Here is a 16,545-nt window from a genome sequence, read left to right on the forward strand (position 1 = left end):
GAGAGTATAACCTATGTATATTTTCCTTAGTTACCAAATTCAACCCTAAAATGGGTGAATCAATAAAGTAACTGCACAACTTTCAGCCAAAAGACAAAAAGTCATTTGAACCAAAAACTAGGGGCAGAATACGATGGACTTAAATGTATGCATTTTAATGTGTGTTGGTTCTGATCACCATGCAAAAACAACATATCAACAGAATGTAATTGAGTAGTAAAAAAGTTTTTTTTTTAATTATCATAATAAAATCCCCAATCCAATCATTCAGTTCATTGTCTCACAATATGTACAAAAAAAGTCTCTTGGCAAAATTAGTTATAAAAGACATTTCTATTGCTTCATATTTCGGCTATGTGTGCTATATGTAGTGTGAAAGCCTAATATACAGCAATTCTTGTCGGATTTTGAAAGGAAGCTTGACATTATGCAGTGACTGGGCCGAATCCATTGGGCTCGGTGACAGATCCTCCTTGTTTGTGTCCTGAATATTCCCCAATAAAGGAGCCGTCCTCGCTGAATTCACCCCCGCCGTCTGCGTAGTCGACCAGGCTGTCTCTGCTGACGCTGTCTCCGACCGCATCATCGCCATTCAGGGAACACAAGCTGCCCCTCAGTGGCTTTTCATCACTGTCACTGCCATCAACAACAGAGCAGGGTCAGTGGTGCAATGCATAAACAAAGACATTGTAGAGCACAACAAGGCAAGCTTCACGTATGACCCATGGAGACTTCTTTACTCTATAAGCAATCACACGTCACACACAGCAAAAATGCTGAAAAAGCAAATCGTGTACAGACTATCAAATGTTTGGCGCTCACACTCACAAGGCAAGTTCTTCTGGTTTCAATATGTCACTACGGGCTGCGAGCAGGGTGCAGATGCAGTGGCTGCATGGCGCAAAGGGAGGCGGCAAGGGCTTGCTACAATTACTTCACTAATTGCTAATTGCCAAGGCTCCAGGACCAAAGGCAATTTCAAATCTCTTTAGAGCCTGTGATGGAAATTGCAAGAGTCTAACCCATTCCAAATACTGAAAAAAAAAAAAAAAAAGACGTGTGTGTGTGAGTGAGGAAGGTTGGTGTTGAAGGCTGAGATTGAGAAAGGGAGAGGAATAAGGAAGGAGGGTGGTAGAGAGAAGGTGGGGGCATATACAATCCCAGACAAACAGCCTGTCATTCCCGGTATTCCCAAGAGGCGCACACCAGGGCCGAGGAGATTAGATGCCAATTTAAGAGCAGGCAACTGGCCAACTTCGCTGGTGTCTCACGACGAGACAGGAGGTCACCTCAAAACAGGATATTTCTCCCCGCTGTCCTGCTTTCTAATTCTCGAAACCGCTCTCCCTACTTTGATTTAGTATTCACAACACAAAGCAGTTATGTGCAGAGGGGGATGCTATTTATCAGTGAGAGTTGTATCTTCCCTTGAGGACTTTTAAGGAGGTGCCGCATCTTGAGAAAAATGAAGAAAAAGAGATTTGAAGCAATGTAAACTGCTTTTATGATCATGAAAAGTGCTACTTAAATCCTATTTATTATTAAAAGGCAAAATGCATGAGGTCAATACAATTAGACAGTAATGCAACAAGTAGCACTGTGCACGGTTCACGGTGATGATTTCAGACAGAAACAGAATGATCATTTAAAAAAAAAAACACAAAATTTACTTTTAAATTGTTATTACTGTAATTATGTAGATCTATTTTTAAGTAGTTCATCATCCAAATGTGGAAAGTTTGGTATTGGGTCTGGTGTGATAATCAGTAGTACTTTAAACAGAAACATTTAAGATAAAAACTTTTTTTTTTTTTTTTTTTTACAAATTTTTGATATTTTTCATTACTGACAACCATCCTTAGCAGCCACTAAGATTGACTATTCACATAAAGTACTTTCAGAAGCAATTGTGGCACACTATAGTCCAATGTCTTTGTCCAACACATTTTGAGCACAAAGACGCACATCAAGATTTCAAAGGAGGTCTCCTTCATGTGGACTTTTAATAAGCAACCTTATCTCGCCTTTTCTCTTCAATTCCATTAGGCAGTTTTACCATGCAGGCCACATGCGGTCCACATTTCAACTCTTATCAAACCTCCTTTGGCTGATGATTGTTGCCGGTGAAGATAAGTGGCTGTTATCAAAGAGCGGTGTAATGCTTTATCAAAGAGCGGTGTAATGCCACAGACGCCGCTGCCCGCCCACGGTGACTTTTAATGCACTAGTATAAAAAAAAAAAGCTGGCAAGAAAAAAAGATTCAATGCTTTTGAGTCGCAGCTCCTTCGGGATATTCGGTCTAAGTTGGCCTCAGCTGCTAGTGCAACAAAGCTTTCCTGTGGCCCCCGCCACAAGAAACTGAGTGATGGAGTGGAGGCACATCACCGGGCCCACAGTAATTACTTTTGTCTAACCATTGACCAGTTCTGACTTGGTTTCAGGGTAGCACAGAAACATCAGGTCCAAGGAGGAAGATGTGGCCGTCATAAGTTTCAGTGTTTTCACACATCACATTTTTTAAATAGTTGTTTTAGGTAGTATCACACTGAGCAGCAAAGGCTGGTGAGAGTTTTATGAATGCAGCAAATGTTAATAGTAATAGCAAATAGTTTTCTCTTTTATTATTTTTGGCAATACATTTTTAACAAGAAAAACTGTTTGAAACCATTAAAACGGTTTGCAACCATTAACAAACCCTTACAAAAACCCATTGACAAAAACACCGTGACAAAAGCATTCGCTACGTTCGTATATGAGATGCTACCTTTAACAAACTCAAAGGAATCATAAACAGTATCTGATATATGTCAAGCATGCTACTGAAATTAGCAACAGCCCCATAGAGGTCTGCTTTGTCTGTGCATTAGAAACACACAGATTCACTTTGGCTTATTTCCTGTGGGGCCCTAGCTTAGCCGAAGAGTGCGCGTCATTAAATAATTGTGCCCTCTAATGGCTCTTTTTTACAATTCTTGCAGGCTTAAAACATAAAAATAAAGCCACAAACTGTTTTCAGTTATTTTAAGTGGATGTTCGATACCACTTTTTTTTCATACAGATACTAGTACGACTACTCAACATTGAGTAGTTTCGACAAAACAAGCCAAAATATAGTCTCATAGGCGCAGACAGAGGACTCGTGTAAACATCGGAGCAGTGACAGTGATGCCCAATTCACACTGACTGCGGAACGGACGCGGTGCGTTTTCCGTACGGCCGCCGCAAGGAATAGAAAGCATTCGAGTCTGCGTGTCAATTCACACCATGCGGTGCGGAAGGGATGTGGCGCTGCGGAAGGTTTCCGCAAGCGTTCCGCATGCGGCGTCCGGAAAAAATAGAACGCTGGTACACACGTGCCGGACAGAAAGTCGAGCATCGGCATCAAGGTAGATCCAGTATATTCTATATTGCGTATAAGTCATTTTTTTTTCGGGGGAAGGAAACTAGCTAACTACATTCTATAACATGAGTCGGACATTTAAGACAAAAAACGAGCTCAGAATAAATTAAACATGACAAAATAACACTATTTAAACACTAAACGTGTCACAGAAGTAGAAGTCACAGAAATAATGTCCAAAAGCATATCGATGTGACAACAGGCAAGTGTGGCTATTGTTTACAAATAGGACTCTATATACACGGTTGTTAACGCATGAACTCAACTCTCCAGCCTGGCGGGTGCTGATTTCCGGACACGTACAGCTCACGCAATGCACGCTGTGTGAATTGCAGTCCGTGCGGTGGCCGTACGGAAAACGCACCGCGGCCGTTCCGCAGTCAGTGTGAAGCATGACAATTGGCTTCCTTTCTACTGAGAAGGTCAGATATGATAACAACTATACGTCAAAGTAAGATGTAAACAATTATGATGACAAATGAAGGTGGAAATCAAAAGCTAATATTGCTTTTGAACCTTGTAAATGTGATCTGTTGTCTGCATTCTGGTGTCCGAGTGTTTAGTGTACACAACGCACGTCTCCCGGGGGAGAAGGGACTCATAGCTACGTGTTGTTGTTAGCTCATGTGCTAGTTTCTTGTTTCCAGCGTCGGCCGCGCCCAACAGTAACTCTTAGCCGTTTATGTAAAGACAAATAAAAAGGTGACATTACCAACCACATCGAGCAGTTTTGGGAGACGTCACAGTATTGTTCGCAACTTTAGCGTCTTTCTAATAAACAGTTTATACAAACAGAACAGACACATGTTTCCAATGCGTTCAAGAATATGTTTGAAATAAAGACTTCATTTTTAGTTGCTTGATTTGAAGTATCATGAGGAACAAATGAATTTGAGTTTTATCATGTTTTTGAACTACAGTATCATGGCTTAAAATATTACTAGATAATTTATTCATTATTTATTCAGAATAATATCATTGTCTATTATTATCTTTCTATCATTCTATCAGTTGAAATCGTCTTTGCTAGTCTGTAAATAGTGGCCTCTTGCCAGAGGAGTTTCTGTTCGCTCGTTTTCGTACAGGCCTGCGCGGCTCATGCACGAGCATCATGGAGGCTGCATTTACACTTCAGTCCAGAGGTGGCAGGCCGTGTGTAAAAAAAAAAAAAAGTTTCAAAGTCCTTAAGGCAGCTTTAATGCTCACAATATTACCCTAACATTAAATGCCATTAGACTGTATATTATGCCAAACAGATCAAATACACAGCTGTGGAGCCTTTTTGTGCCAAAAGCCGAATAAAAGTCTATCCCCATGATTCCTGATTTTATACTGTCATGGCCATCCCCCAAACAGGGAGGTGACTCGAGCGACTGCCGAGACCATCTGACAATGTGTGACTTCACAATCTTAACTGAATTCAACGAATGTGGGCAAAAAGCGTCATATAGAAAAGAAGCCAAGTGAACGCAAGAGAAAGGTCAACATAACGGCGTAGCTCAAGACTCAAGTCATCTATTGTATCTAATTATATGCACCAAAGACGCCCAATCTAACAACTCATCAACTTGCATTTCAGCATAATATCAAACACACGTGACCATTTTAACTCTATTTATATGTTAGCCATGCGGGTAGTTGCTATCTGCTGGTTACTGCCGAATACTGTAGTGTAGATGTTCCATTACCATGACGACCAAGTGCAGAACTAGGGTAGAGCCCAGTGTGTGAAGATAAAAGCCAGCTCACATAAATATTCAATTTGATTTTCACTCGCTCGTGGGGGCAACGTTTCATCACCAAACCACTGAATTATACTTCACAATTTGTGTCGCCGATCCATGCGTACGGCACAGGCAGCGGACACCTCACCAATTATACCCTAATGCTTCCGCCGCCCCAGTATGTTCCTGCTACACTGATCATGCTGTTAGCTAATGCTGATTCATGCTAACCCTGCAGCTCTGTTTACCTTTTTTCTTTGAAATAATAGTGCTTCAATGTGCTTGAAAATGGCAGATATTTTCCGAGCCAAGTCATGAGCGGAGAATTGGAACATCACCATTAGGAACAGAACAGATATATTTTCGGAAATAGGCAGCGAGGAAAAGTTTATTGATGGTTTAAGTTCACACTATGCCAAAAGGAAACTTTTTAGGAATGAATACGTTTCTTAAGTGTCACTGTTTGTTGGTGTTTTTTGTTGTCGGTTCTGTGCTGACAGAAAGGAGAATCGATTGAGTCCCGTTTTGCTTGAGATGACAATGGCGTGTTTGTTTGTACACACACAAAAGAAATCACCTAAAATAGCCCTTCCTGCCTTCTCAACCTAGTGAGTCACAATTGCACGCTGGCTGCCAATTGTATTCTCGTGACGCTTGCCAAGACAATAATTCAACAGGAAGAAACGTGTTGTCTTGGATGTCTTCAAACTCTTCATGCGCTGTAGCTCCGAGATGTGATAAGAAGGTTTCTCTGCAGCCCCGAAGCAATTTGTGGGCATGAAAGCGATGCTGGCCAATAGCTCTGACTCACTCACTGCTGTGCACACGCTGACATGGCTCAAACACACTTTGGGTTGCTTTAGATATTATTTTCATCTCCGAGTTTTCACCTAGACGGAGGTTATTGTATGACACCAACACCGTTGAGTAGTAATAATATTCCCTGTGAAGGATGGCAACACATTGGATTTCGCCCGAGTCCACTTCAGCCATCTCTGTCACATCTACAGAGCTTCCTATAGTCAGCTGACTTGATATCTTTCTTATTTCGACGTTATTGGATTACGGTTTAGCTGTAGCGGTTTTCCTCAATCCTTCAGTGTATAAATCAAAATGGCAAAATCCAGACACATGTAGGATAGGATGTGGCATCTATGACAGTGCTTGTCCGATATTGGATCATTCTGTCTAGGTGGAGTCATGGTGAAGAAGAAATACTATTCTTCAAATAGCTAAAAGTGTTTAAAAGAGGTTATGTTACATGTTGGTTTCCAGACACGCAACAAAGTGCCTTCATTATAAAAACAGTATTTATTCCAAATGATGACGGCTTACCCTTTGCATAATGTTGAAGGTTTGAATATAAATTTTTATTCAATCTAGCATATTGTTGGAGGGAGTGTTGGGAATTGAGTGGAGAAGTGAGACTACGGCTATCTGTTTAGAATGCCTCTCATGCTTGGTTTCATGAAGCTGTTCTGACTGCCATCCCCCCAGAGTGCCCTTAGCCTGGCTATGATGTTGTTTCCCCGGCTTTAAAGCTGGATCCGGGCCTCTCTTATGCCCTTTGAGTCTCTGAAGGCAATAAGCCACCCACTGCTTTGCCACGTGTCCGGAGAGCTGACAAGTGGTAATTATGCTTCAGACGATTTCTCTTAAGAGACAGCCCTCTGCTGCTTTGGCCTGCTGTCCGGTGCACGAACAGCAGGTGTCATGGCTCAGGGTCTGCTTGCAGCCATGAGGGGGATTCTATTTTTTGGTTTTTCTTTTACCTTCAGCTAGTTTCCTGATTTCATTAAGGAGAGTTTTCCAAAAATGACCTCATTCGTGGGTATGTTGTTTGCCCGTGTTTTCACATTGAGTGACGTTCAAACTCTCTTGTCAAATACAATCCTTCTCAGAATGTCTGCCAGAAGTCTCCCATTTTGTTACATTAATAGAACACATACATTATTGATACTATTCCATTCAAAAGAGAAAAACTGACAATGGTCACTGAAATAACTGGAAACTGGGCTCTAGCTCCCCAGTGATTTGAACAGGATAGAAAATGGATGGATGGATGACAAAAGTAATCATTAAAATATATTAGATATGTTCGATACCATTGTTTTCAGACCGATTACCAGTATAAGTACTCAACTCTTGAGTAGTCACCAAGACCAGTACCACTAGTACTTTTGATACATACAGTACAATTAACCATAAAATCTCCCCCCCAAAAAACAATGACAGATCATTTGAAAAATGTTTTGCATGAACTTTAGGGCTATTTTCTATCCTTCTAATTCCTAGTTCCTGATTGCGAAACGGAGACGGGAGCGCACATGACGTCACATTCTTAGCGTTTTCGCCCTGATTGCTTCTATTTAGAAGAGCTTTATAGGCTTATCGACGCAGTTGTTGTAAACACATTAGGACTTGTTCTACACATTAGGGCATCGCTTCTGAATACAGATGAGTAAAAATCTGCAATTTTAACATTTAAACTTGCTTAATGCAGGTTTAAAGATAAAAGGACCGGTGAAACTTTGCTCAAACTTTTCAAATGGTGCAGTGACCCGGATATGTACATTTTAGCTCACACTGGAGTGAACAGTGCCAGTACAAATTGTGATTGCTTCCAATCAATTAGTAAAGAAAAGATTCATCTGAAAATATTGCTTACATATGTCGTATTTTACAGCTAAGGTCATCAACATATGAGTGGCGTGCTCTAAAAATAGCTCGCCAGTGTTGGAACATTGTGGTTTTTAAGGAATGTTGTACACGTGATTTATTTTTTTTACTTTAAACTTCGACAGTTTTATATAAATAAATTGTTGCATATTGATTTAGGTTTTGTGAGAAATTATTAACCCAGTCAGTGCCTTCACATGTTAATAATAACATACTGTGCATAACATTATTAAGGATAATTTGTGTAAATGTGTTATTTCAGAAGTGTCTCAAACTGGTAGCACTTCACATAAATGAGTAACCAAGAAGTAGCTCTCAGTTTCAAAAAGGTTGTTGATCCCTGTTATTCAGACATCCAAATATTGTAACAAGTTGAAATTTCAATCCACAGTGAGTGCCCGTTAAAGAGTGTATTTTTCCATTAGGTGGACTGCTTCTAGCATTTTCTTTCCCAACTGAAATTCAACTTTGCTAGCATACAAAGCTGAATACCACCAAATCATCCAATGCATCTGCCATGTTAACCCTTTGCCCACCCATCTCGAGCCCCGTGTGGCAGAGAGAGTGCTGCTGCGGAAGGCTTTTGCACTTGGATATGTGTTTTAGGTCTGCATGACTCATTGATCCTTTTCTGCCTGTGGATTGCACAGGTTAAGATCTCTGACCCCAGCCCATGACTTTGAAAAATAAAGTGGCCTCACTGGGCTGTGTATTGACAATCAAATGGCGCTTTCTCTGGTGCTGAAAGAGGAGATGCTGAAAGATAGAGGAATTTACTCATTTTCCCCCCTCTCTATCAGACTTGCTCCTTGCACACAGATGACCATGACACCACATAGAATGGCAGAATTGAAAAAAAATGACCTTCGTACAAAAGAGTGGATATGCACTTACTGCTCAAAAATTAGGTTTACTGAAGCAACACAGTGTCCCGAAAGCCAATACAAGAGTTGTAACAAAAGCTCTGGGTTCACACAGATTTGATTGACAATGTCAGTGAAGTAGGATTTCACTCTTATGAGTGTACAGCAGCACCAAGTCTTACAAGTGACCCAATTTATGAGGTTTTCGAAGTACGTGTCATCACTCAGCCAATGTGTAGTGAATGCCATGACAAGTAGCAGCTGGCAAGCAATTCTTCATAAATGAGGCCGAAGGCATTCTTGGTTATTGCCATTCTCAGGTTGAAACATAATTTGAAGAGAATTGTACTGAACCAAAGCACGTAACTTACAAAAGTGCTTACTGCTAACACAAAATGTAAAACACCAGAGCTAGCGAATCTAACATTGCTGTTGTGGTAGTTAGAACTCCGTCCGAACAATTCAGAAAAAAAATCATCTAATTGCATTTTTTTCCCTCAATATTGCAATTGTGATTTGATATGCAATTATTTTTCAAGGTCCTCTTCCTATTTATTTTCTAACAAAAACTAGCAATAAAATGTATTTAAATTTAAAAATGTATTTAAAAGATTTATCATTGATTGATTGATTGATTGGTTTATTGATTTATTATACATCAATGTTTTGGTTTTATAGGTTAGGATTACACTAAAATAAATAACAAATAAACGCACCAATTAATATAAAAGTTGATTGATCAACTATTAAAGTTGTTAACTTACAAAACATTTTGACTTGCAGTCTTTTAAGCATTTACTACGACAAAGTCACAAAATTCCACTAAGTATGGCGTAAAATCATAAATAGATTACAACAAAAATGCAAACAAATCTGTGGCTTTATCGTTGATACATGTGGACTGCACTTCTTAAACCGAACTTACCTAGGCACTATATAAATACAAAAAAAGCCTACCGACTGATGGAAATGAAGAGGAGTGTTTTTTTTTTGTTCTTTTCTCAACATTCCCCATCTAACCTGATGGAGCTTGAGAGCTACTGCAAAGAAGAATGAGCGAAACCGCCCACAAATAGGTGTGGTGAAGCTTGTGGCATCATATTCAATAAGACTTGAGGTGAAATTACTGCCAAAGGGGCATCAACAACGGATAGGGCAAAGGTTGTGAATACTTATGTGATCTCATAGTTTACTATTTTAACTGTGCAAAACAACAAACTTTTAAGCTTTTCTACATTGTCATTATGAGGCGTTGCATGGGGTGTTAGGTTTAGGTGTTGTGTTGGTTGTGAATACATTCTGTTTATATTTAGTGTGAATGATACCACATGAAGTAAGAGACAGACAAACACATACATGCACATTCTAAAGCACTGCAATAAAATACTGATGCTGCAAGCAATACACAAACTACAACCAATTTATAGGATCTGTATCTGACTAAAGGGAGCACAAAACGTCTATTGGGTCCTAGTCCAACTAGTCTGATCTACACCGTGTGGTTACCTAGCCAATTTCATGACGGAAAGTTGAAAAGTGTCTTCTAGGCTCGTCCTCGTAAAGCTCATGAACGGACGGTTTGCTTTTTAAGTGGGGAAGAAAGAAATGACAGTAAAAGAAAATGAAAGTGTGTCCAACGTGTAGCTTTTTCATTACACACAATCAGAGCCGGCCATACCCATTGTGGCCCAAAAAGGTGAGATATTATATGGTGCTCGTAGAGTTACATTCACATTTATTACTTGCATAGCATTAACTCAATCACTGCCAGCCTACCAGTTTTATACTACAGTATTGATATAGCTGCTAAAATAAATATAAAAGAAAAGAGAAAAAAGTAGTTGCCTGCCTATCATCCATTGTTAAATTTGAGTAACTTGAGTAACAATGGAAAGACCGTCAACTTAACAGTACACTTTCCTAAATGACTTGCGCAGTACAACTTCATTTTTATTACGGTATCTTTAAATCTTTCTTTCTTCTTTTTTCCCCCTCCTCTGCTTTTCTTTTTTTCTTCCCTGTGCCCAAAAAGAGTTTTTGCCGTTTTGACATGTTCACAAAGTTCTTCGGTGCCACTTCAATAAACGAGCCCATCCCCGTACTGAAGAGATTCGAATCTATGTTAGCCTATCCAATTTAGAGGTTAACACTAGATGGTTTTGTTGATTTTGTGGTGCCCCCTAAAGACCATGGTACCCTTAGATATTGCCTTTATTGCCAAATGGGCATTGCCGGCTCTCCACACAATAACCAACGGCCATTTCCTTAAAATCAAATGTTGCAGCTCACCTGTATTCACAGAAAGTGTCATCATTCATTGCTTGTGACTCCTCGTCAGGGTGGAGGTCTTCCTTCGCTTTCACTGTCAAAAGAATGGGCGAACACAGTTTTGTTTTATCTGGACTGAAGCAGTTACAATTAGCACACCAGCAATAAAATGTTATACAATTCTTCGGGTTCTTATGTGTGCCTACTGTAGGATAGCTTCAAACAGCAATCAATTATTGTGTTAGTTTTCTGCCGGCAATACTAGCAAAAAGAGTAAAGCACCACTTAACATTCAAGCTAAAATAATCACAAATCCACACAAAAGCATTTGAGTGCATGCCAGAGTTAGATTTCAAAAGACAGGAGTGAAAAGCTTTTGGGGATAACGACATATGGCGTGCGTAAACATTCTATCAAGTGTTAGCACAAAGCGCTTCTATTCTCCCTTACTTTTCATTTTTTTATGTTTTGAAATTGAACTGAACAGAAGAAAGGTTTTTATATAAAGAACTGGATGGGCAAAGATGGGAGGTCCAAAAGTGCTTGTGAAATTTTTCAATGCTTGTCAAAAGCTACCCACGCTGAGGTGGGTTGCAAGGAAGAAGACAGCTTGTGAGGAAATAAAGCACATGTGAGGAGAATGAGTATCGCTCTGCTACAAGGAAGCACTGAGGCCCAGCGGGTGCAGAAGCACAGGTGAGAAGTCGAAACCGCCTCATCTGCCTTGACAAGACTTTTATTCAGAAGTAGTGCTTTACACAGGCATGCAAACCATTTCCACATGCAGTAACTAGCTTGTCAAAGCCGGTTCTACTGAGAATTTAGTAGGAACTAAGCAATGCAATGTATTTTGTCGAGAATTGACACATATACAGTATAGGGCTTACTCATTAATGAAAATCATCCTAACCCCATAATTCAGGTTTCCTGCAGGCTCAGTAAAGACACATTGAACACTTTGGGTTCTATTTCCGTAGACAATGCACATGCACGAGGAGTAAAAGCTGGCAAATCTTGATTTTCGGGGTAGTATAAGCCTCATTCAAATGATCATAATTGGGAATTTGGCAGCCTGAGCCATGCTTTGCGTTCGGATTTCTTTTGGTGGCTGATATTATACAAAATGTTACACTTTTAGGCTACTGCTTAAAGCAGATCTAAGTTGTGGTGCAGGTGGTGTAATGTGATTTTGGTGAATTTGATTGAGGTGCTGGCAGACAGATTCTGTGCTCCAGGCACATGCGTGGCAGACGCCATCATATTTCATTCATAGATAGGACAATAGTGTGCATTGAACTTTCTGAATCATTGTAGCAATTTATTGAGCACATTATTATTATTGTAAATAAAATAAATAATATAGAGCAAACACAACAAACTAAATTTACAATGAAATATTGACTGAAATGTATGTTTTTCTTGTCATTAAACACAATTGCATTTTGATAGGTGATTTAGGAATATGACCATAATTAATCTAATTAATTTTGTTCCCATGTTTTATATAAGAAATAACAGAAAATGTAATTAACGTGCAAAAAAATAAATAAATGGTTGTTAAATAATAAACATGGGGCACAGAGACATTTTTTTCTATTGTCATCATTCCCATGTCCCTCTATTATAATAAAAACATTTACTCAAACAAATTATGGATTAGGATGTCAGGGTGTGATAACAACAAGTGAACAATAAACAAAAATGTATAACACTATAGTGCTGCACGTCCTACTAAATCCTCAGGACAGAAAATTGAGTTTATGCCTGTTGTGATCATTTTATTCACTGGTGTCAAACCTGATATGATATTAAGCAAGCATGCAACATGCGTGCATGATGCAAAGGGTTTGGGGTTTCAGGGTTGAGGCCCACTCTTTCAGGATGTCAACCAAAACAAAGATGACAAGGTGATCAGATACAGTAATTTCCATCCAAACGAAGGTGGATGATGATGATGTATGTCAATCAATGAAGGCAGAGCAACATTTTGGTTGACTTCCAAAAAAGACACAGGAGACCCTAAAGCAAACCCCGGTGAAAGACTAACTGACCTTTGTCCATGGCGAGCATGTCTTGTCTCCCAGGCGGCGGCGTACCTGCATACTTGCCACCTTGGTTTCTCCGCATAAAGCACACAGTGAGGACAATGAGCGTGAGCAGCACGACAGCACACATGGTCCCAATCAACCAGCCCTTGGTAGATATGTTTCTCTCCTGGCCTACCACACCTGCAAACAACAACAAAGGTTGTCAAAGTCAAAGTCAATGTCTTTTGCTAGCATCATCAATATATATACTTTCCGACCTTTTTTAGGTCAGACTAGGGGTGTTACAAAAAATAGATTGGCCAATATATCACGATATTACAGTGCGCAATTCTCGAATCGATTCAATATGCGGCCAAATCGTCTTCACTTTTTGATGGAAATATTCAACAAAATGTCTTACTTAGGGTTCGGGTTCACACTTTAAGCATGGAAGAATGTTATATTAATGGAACATTAAGCCTTAATATTTTATTTTAATGCCGTTCAAACATGAAACAGACTGCAACCTGTTTGTCAAATACAGTGGCTTATAAGCCTGTTTCAGGTAAATAAATACATTTTCATACAAATATTACAGTGTACATGTACAGTTTACTGATTATAGTATTTTATAACAAAAAAAAAATCACAAAAATTGATTTATAGATTCGTATCGGGATTAATCGCATCAAATCAAATTGTGACCTATGAATCGTGATACGGATCGAATCGCCAGGCACTACGCAATTCACACCCCTCGGTCAGACCAATCAGGCATTGTTTAGGCAGGACGAAACCAATAAGTGCCGATGGCGGGGGGGGGGGAACAAACAAACCTAACAGACGAATGGATGCTGCAATTAATTCTGTTCTTGCAGAATTACTCACCATTTCCTTGTTGAATTTGAACAGACAGAGGTGTTTCGTGTATTTTTATCTTTTACAGATGTTTGTGCTCCCCCCTCCCTAAGACAAAACGGAAGATGAGATTTTCATCCGTTGCCTTGATTGGTCAAAACAAATGTGCCAAGATGCTGCATTGTCCAATCAGCTCAAAGTATTGTACAGCAAGTCCCGCCTTTCCCGAACGGGTCTGCCAAGTGAAGTACTAGATTGATAATGTGAAAAACTCCCTCGAGTGAATCACAATTATCAATCTGGCTCGCGAGGTTAGGGTTAGTTAATTTTACAGTAACATGAAGAATTGAGTAAAATTAAAATTATTATTAACAGCAGAACAAAAGTACTTGAAGCAAGGTGACAAAAAGTACAAATACAAAGTGAAATTATTACTATGTTAAAGGTGTGCAAAACTTAGTAAATACAAATAAAAATAATCAAAACATTTAATTTATTTTGTTACTCTGTTCTTCCTCAATTCTACTTTACCTATAAAGTAAAAAAAATACAATGACATGCTAACTGTTAATTGCTCTTGGGGGTTCGGAGGCTTATGGTCGCTGGTCCCAAACCAGGTGCTTTGTTTGCTTTTGCCTTGGGCCGGCTCAAAATGGCTGACAACAACATCAGGCACTAACCGCTACTGACGTCACAAAAAAAGTTTGTCGCCTCTTACCTGTGACTTGCGTCTGGATAACGTCTTCGAAAATGCTAGCGTTATCGAGCAAAGTCTTGGCCATGAGGCGCACCGTGTACACCATCCCCGGTTTGAGCCCATCAATTATGTGGAAGCTTTGAGACGTGTTTACCGCTTCAGATATTCGCCAGTTACCGTCCCCTACACACAAGCCAAGCACAAGTGTACAAGCAGTAAGTCTTAAAGGAGAAGTCAACCTTTTTTTTTTTACAATAATAAGTTCTATGCAGTCCTACGAGTATTTTTGGTTAATATTACGTTAGTGGAATATGAGTTAAGCAGCAAAATCCATCAGTTTTTATCTATATCAGAAGGCAGCCATTTTGCCTCTTGCTGTCGAGTGAAAATGACATGCTCAGGTAACAACCAATCACAGCTCAGCTTCAACAGGTGAGCTGTGATTGGTCATTGCCTGAGCCCTGAGCAATTGTGATGTCGTCTTCAATCGACAGTAAGTGGCAAAATGGCCGATACTGAGAGGGATAAAAACAGCTGGATTTTGCTGCTGAACTCGTATTCCACAAATGTAATATTAATCAGAATGTCATGCTTAGACTAGTGAGGATATTATTGTCAAGAAATGTTTAAGGTTAACTTCCCCTTTAAACAGTCAGGAAATAAAGACATGCTGCTAGAGTGGAACCCCGAAAGTTGAACCCCGCTGTGATAACTCACTATTGCATGCGTTTGCGACCTTTATGACAATTATAATGATCATTTTACACTTGTGTCACTGTTAATGTTTAAAAAGTACTTAAAGTTTTATGATAGTGACTGTTTGACACTGCAACTGATCATTTATATTTCCTTTTGGGCTTTCTAAAAATTTGAACTAAGAAAAATGAATGAACCTGTGTCAGAGCAAAAGTTCATTTATTATAGCTCAGTGTGTAAGGCACATTGGGTGGGCTTCTTTTGCTATTTTGCTTTACTAGCGCAGAGAAAAGAGTGCATTTGCCTCGTTGTTGGATGGAACACAGCCATCTCCCGGCCAATCGAAGCGGCTCCCTTTATTCCGTTTAAAATCAGGGCGGTCAACGACGCGCACACAGTGCTTTACATAGCAGCAGCCGAAATTGACTTGCTGGGGCCCGAGAGATTAGATTGGCACGCACAAAGCGTGTCTGTACAGGTAAACTGCTCTCTCCTTGCGGATGATGGAGTTGGCCGTGCATGTGATGTGGAAAACTAGTGACCACTAGTATTGCATCCATGTGTAACACTCATCCCCCCATAGCTGTCACGTGATCAGGGGATGATCATAATAATAATCCCTTCAATGAATTGATTCTTGACAATTCTGGTGATTCTTGGGGGGGGCACAGAAAGTCCTTTGGGGTCGCTCACTAATTCCCCTCCAACAATGTAATCACTGAAATTAACAAAGCAGCATTCTGAAAATGATCGTGTTCACTCTTCAGAGGTTCCACTGTATCCTATAATCTAACTTAAAAATGTACCATTTTGATTCAATGGCAATGGGGAAAAGTTGAAGTCCCATTTTAGATACATTTGTATCAATGTCACCTAAAACTTCTGTCAGTGCGGAGCTGTTGAAAGAAGCTTACGGTTGTTCATATAAGCCACGTAAAGCTGCGAGTCCTGCTGCTCCTCCCTGGCAGTCCAGCTGATTTTGGCATAGGTGTCGCTCACGTAAGAGCTTATGTTCAACAGGCCTGGAACTGATAAACGGGGAAGAAACGAGAAGGAGAGGAAAATACAGCAGGGAGGGAGAGGAAAACACCACCAGGCACAGAAAAGGGAGAAAGAAGGCAGGAAAAGAGGATTAGCAGAAGCAAATAGGATACCCCTTGCAGTTTGAGAACAGTGCTGCTTGCAGCGGAAACCCTTCGAGATGACAATTAAAAAAAGGAAACCACGGTCTCCCAGACTTAATTAAGCAGAGCTGGATTTGGGCTCATGAAGGGTCGATGTTGCGCTGGTGGGCGTGTGTGACATCTACTGCTCTTTTAAGCAGAGCTGGCA

General features: G+C 40.0%; 1 protein-coding gene across 13 annotated transcripts in view; it reads right to left on the bottom strand.

Moving 5' to 3' along the window:
- Positions 1-209: 209 nt before the first annotated feature.
- LOC144033962 (neural cell adhesion molecule L1-like protein) overlaps positions 210-16,545 on the bottom strand; it is a 73,506-nt gene continuing 57,170 nt past the window's right edge. For 5 of the 13 annotated variants that reach the window (XM_077542410.1, XM_077542428.1, XM_077542448.1 and 2 more), the window contains 5 exons: positions 16,128-16,241; positions 14,539-14,700; positions 12,987-13,163; positions 10,957-11,029; positions 210-636 (listed from right to left, as the gene is read on the bottom strand). In XM_077542410.1, coding sequence (XP_077398536.1) covers positions 426-636; positions 10,957-11,029; positions 12,987-13,163; positions 14,539-14,700; positions 16,128-16,241 — 737 coding nt within the window. In that variant the 3' untranslated portion in view covers positions 210-425. Of the gene's footprint in view, positions 637-10,173; positions 10,250-10,956; positions 11,030-12,986; positions 13,164-14,538; positions 14,701-16,127; positions 16,242-16,545 lie in introns of all 13 variants that reach the window. The other 8 variants (XM_077542510.1, XM_077542438.1, XM_077542492.1 and 5 more) reach the window with 6 other exon arrangements.

This window comes from Vanacampus margaritifer, chromosome 1, assembly GCF_051991255.1.
Source record: "Vanacampus margaritifer isolate UIUO_Vmar chromosome 1, RoL_Vmar_1.0, whole genome shotgun sequence".
Lineage (NCBI taxonomy): Eukaryota > Metazoa > Chordata > Actinopteri > Syngnathiformes > Syngnathidae > Vanacampus > Vanacampus margaritifer.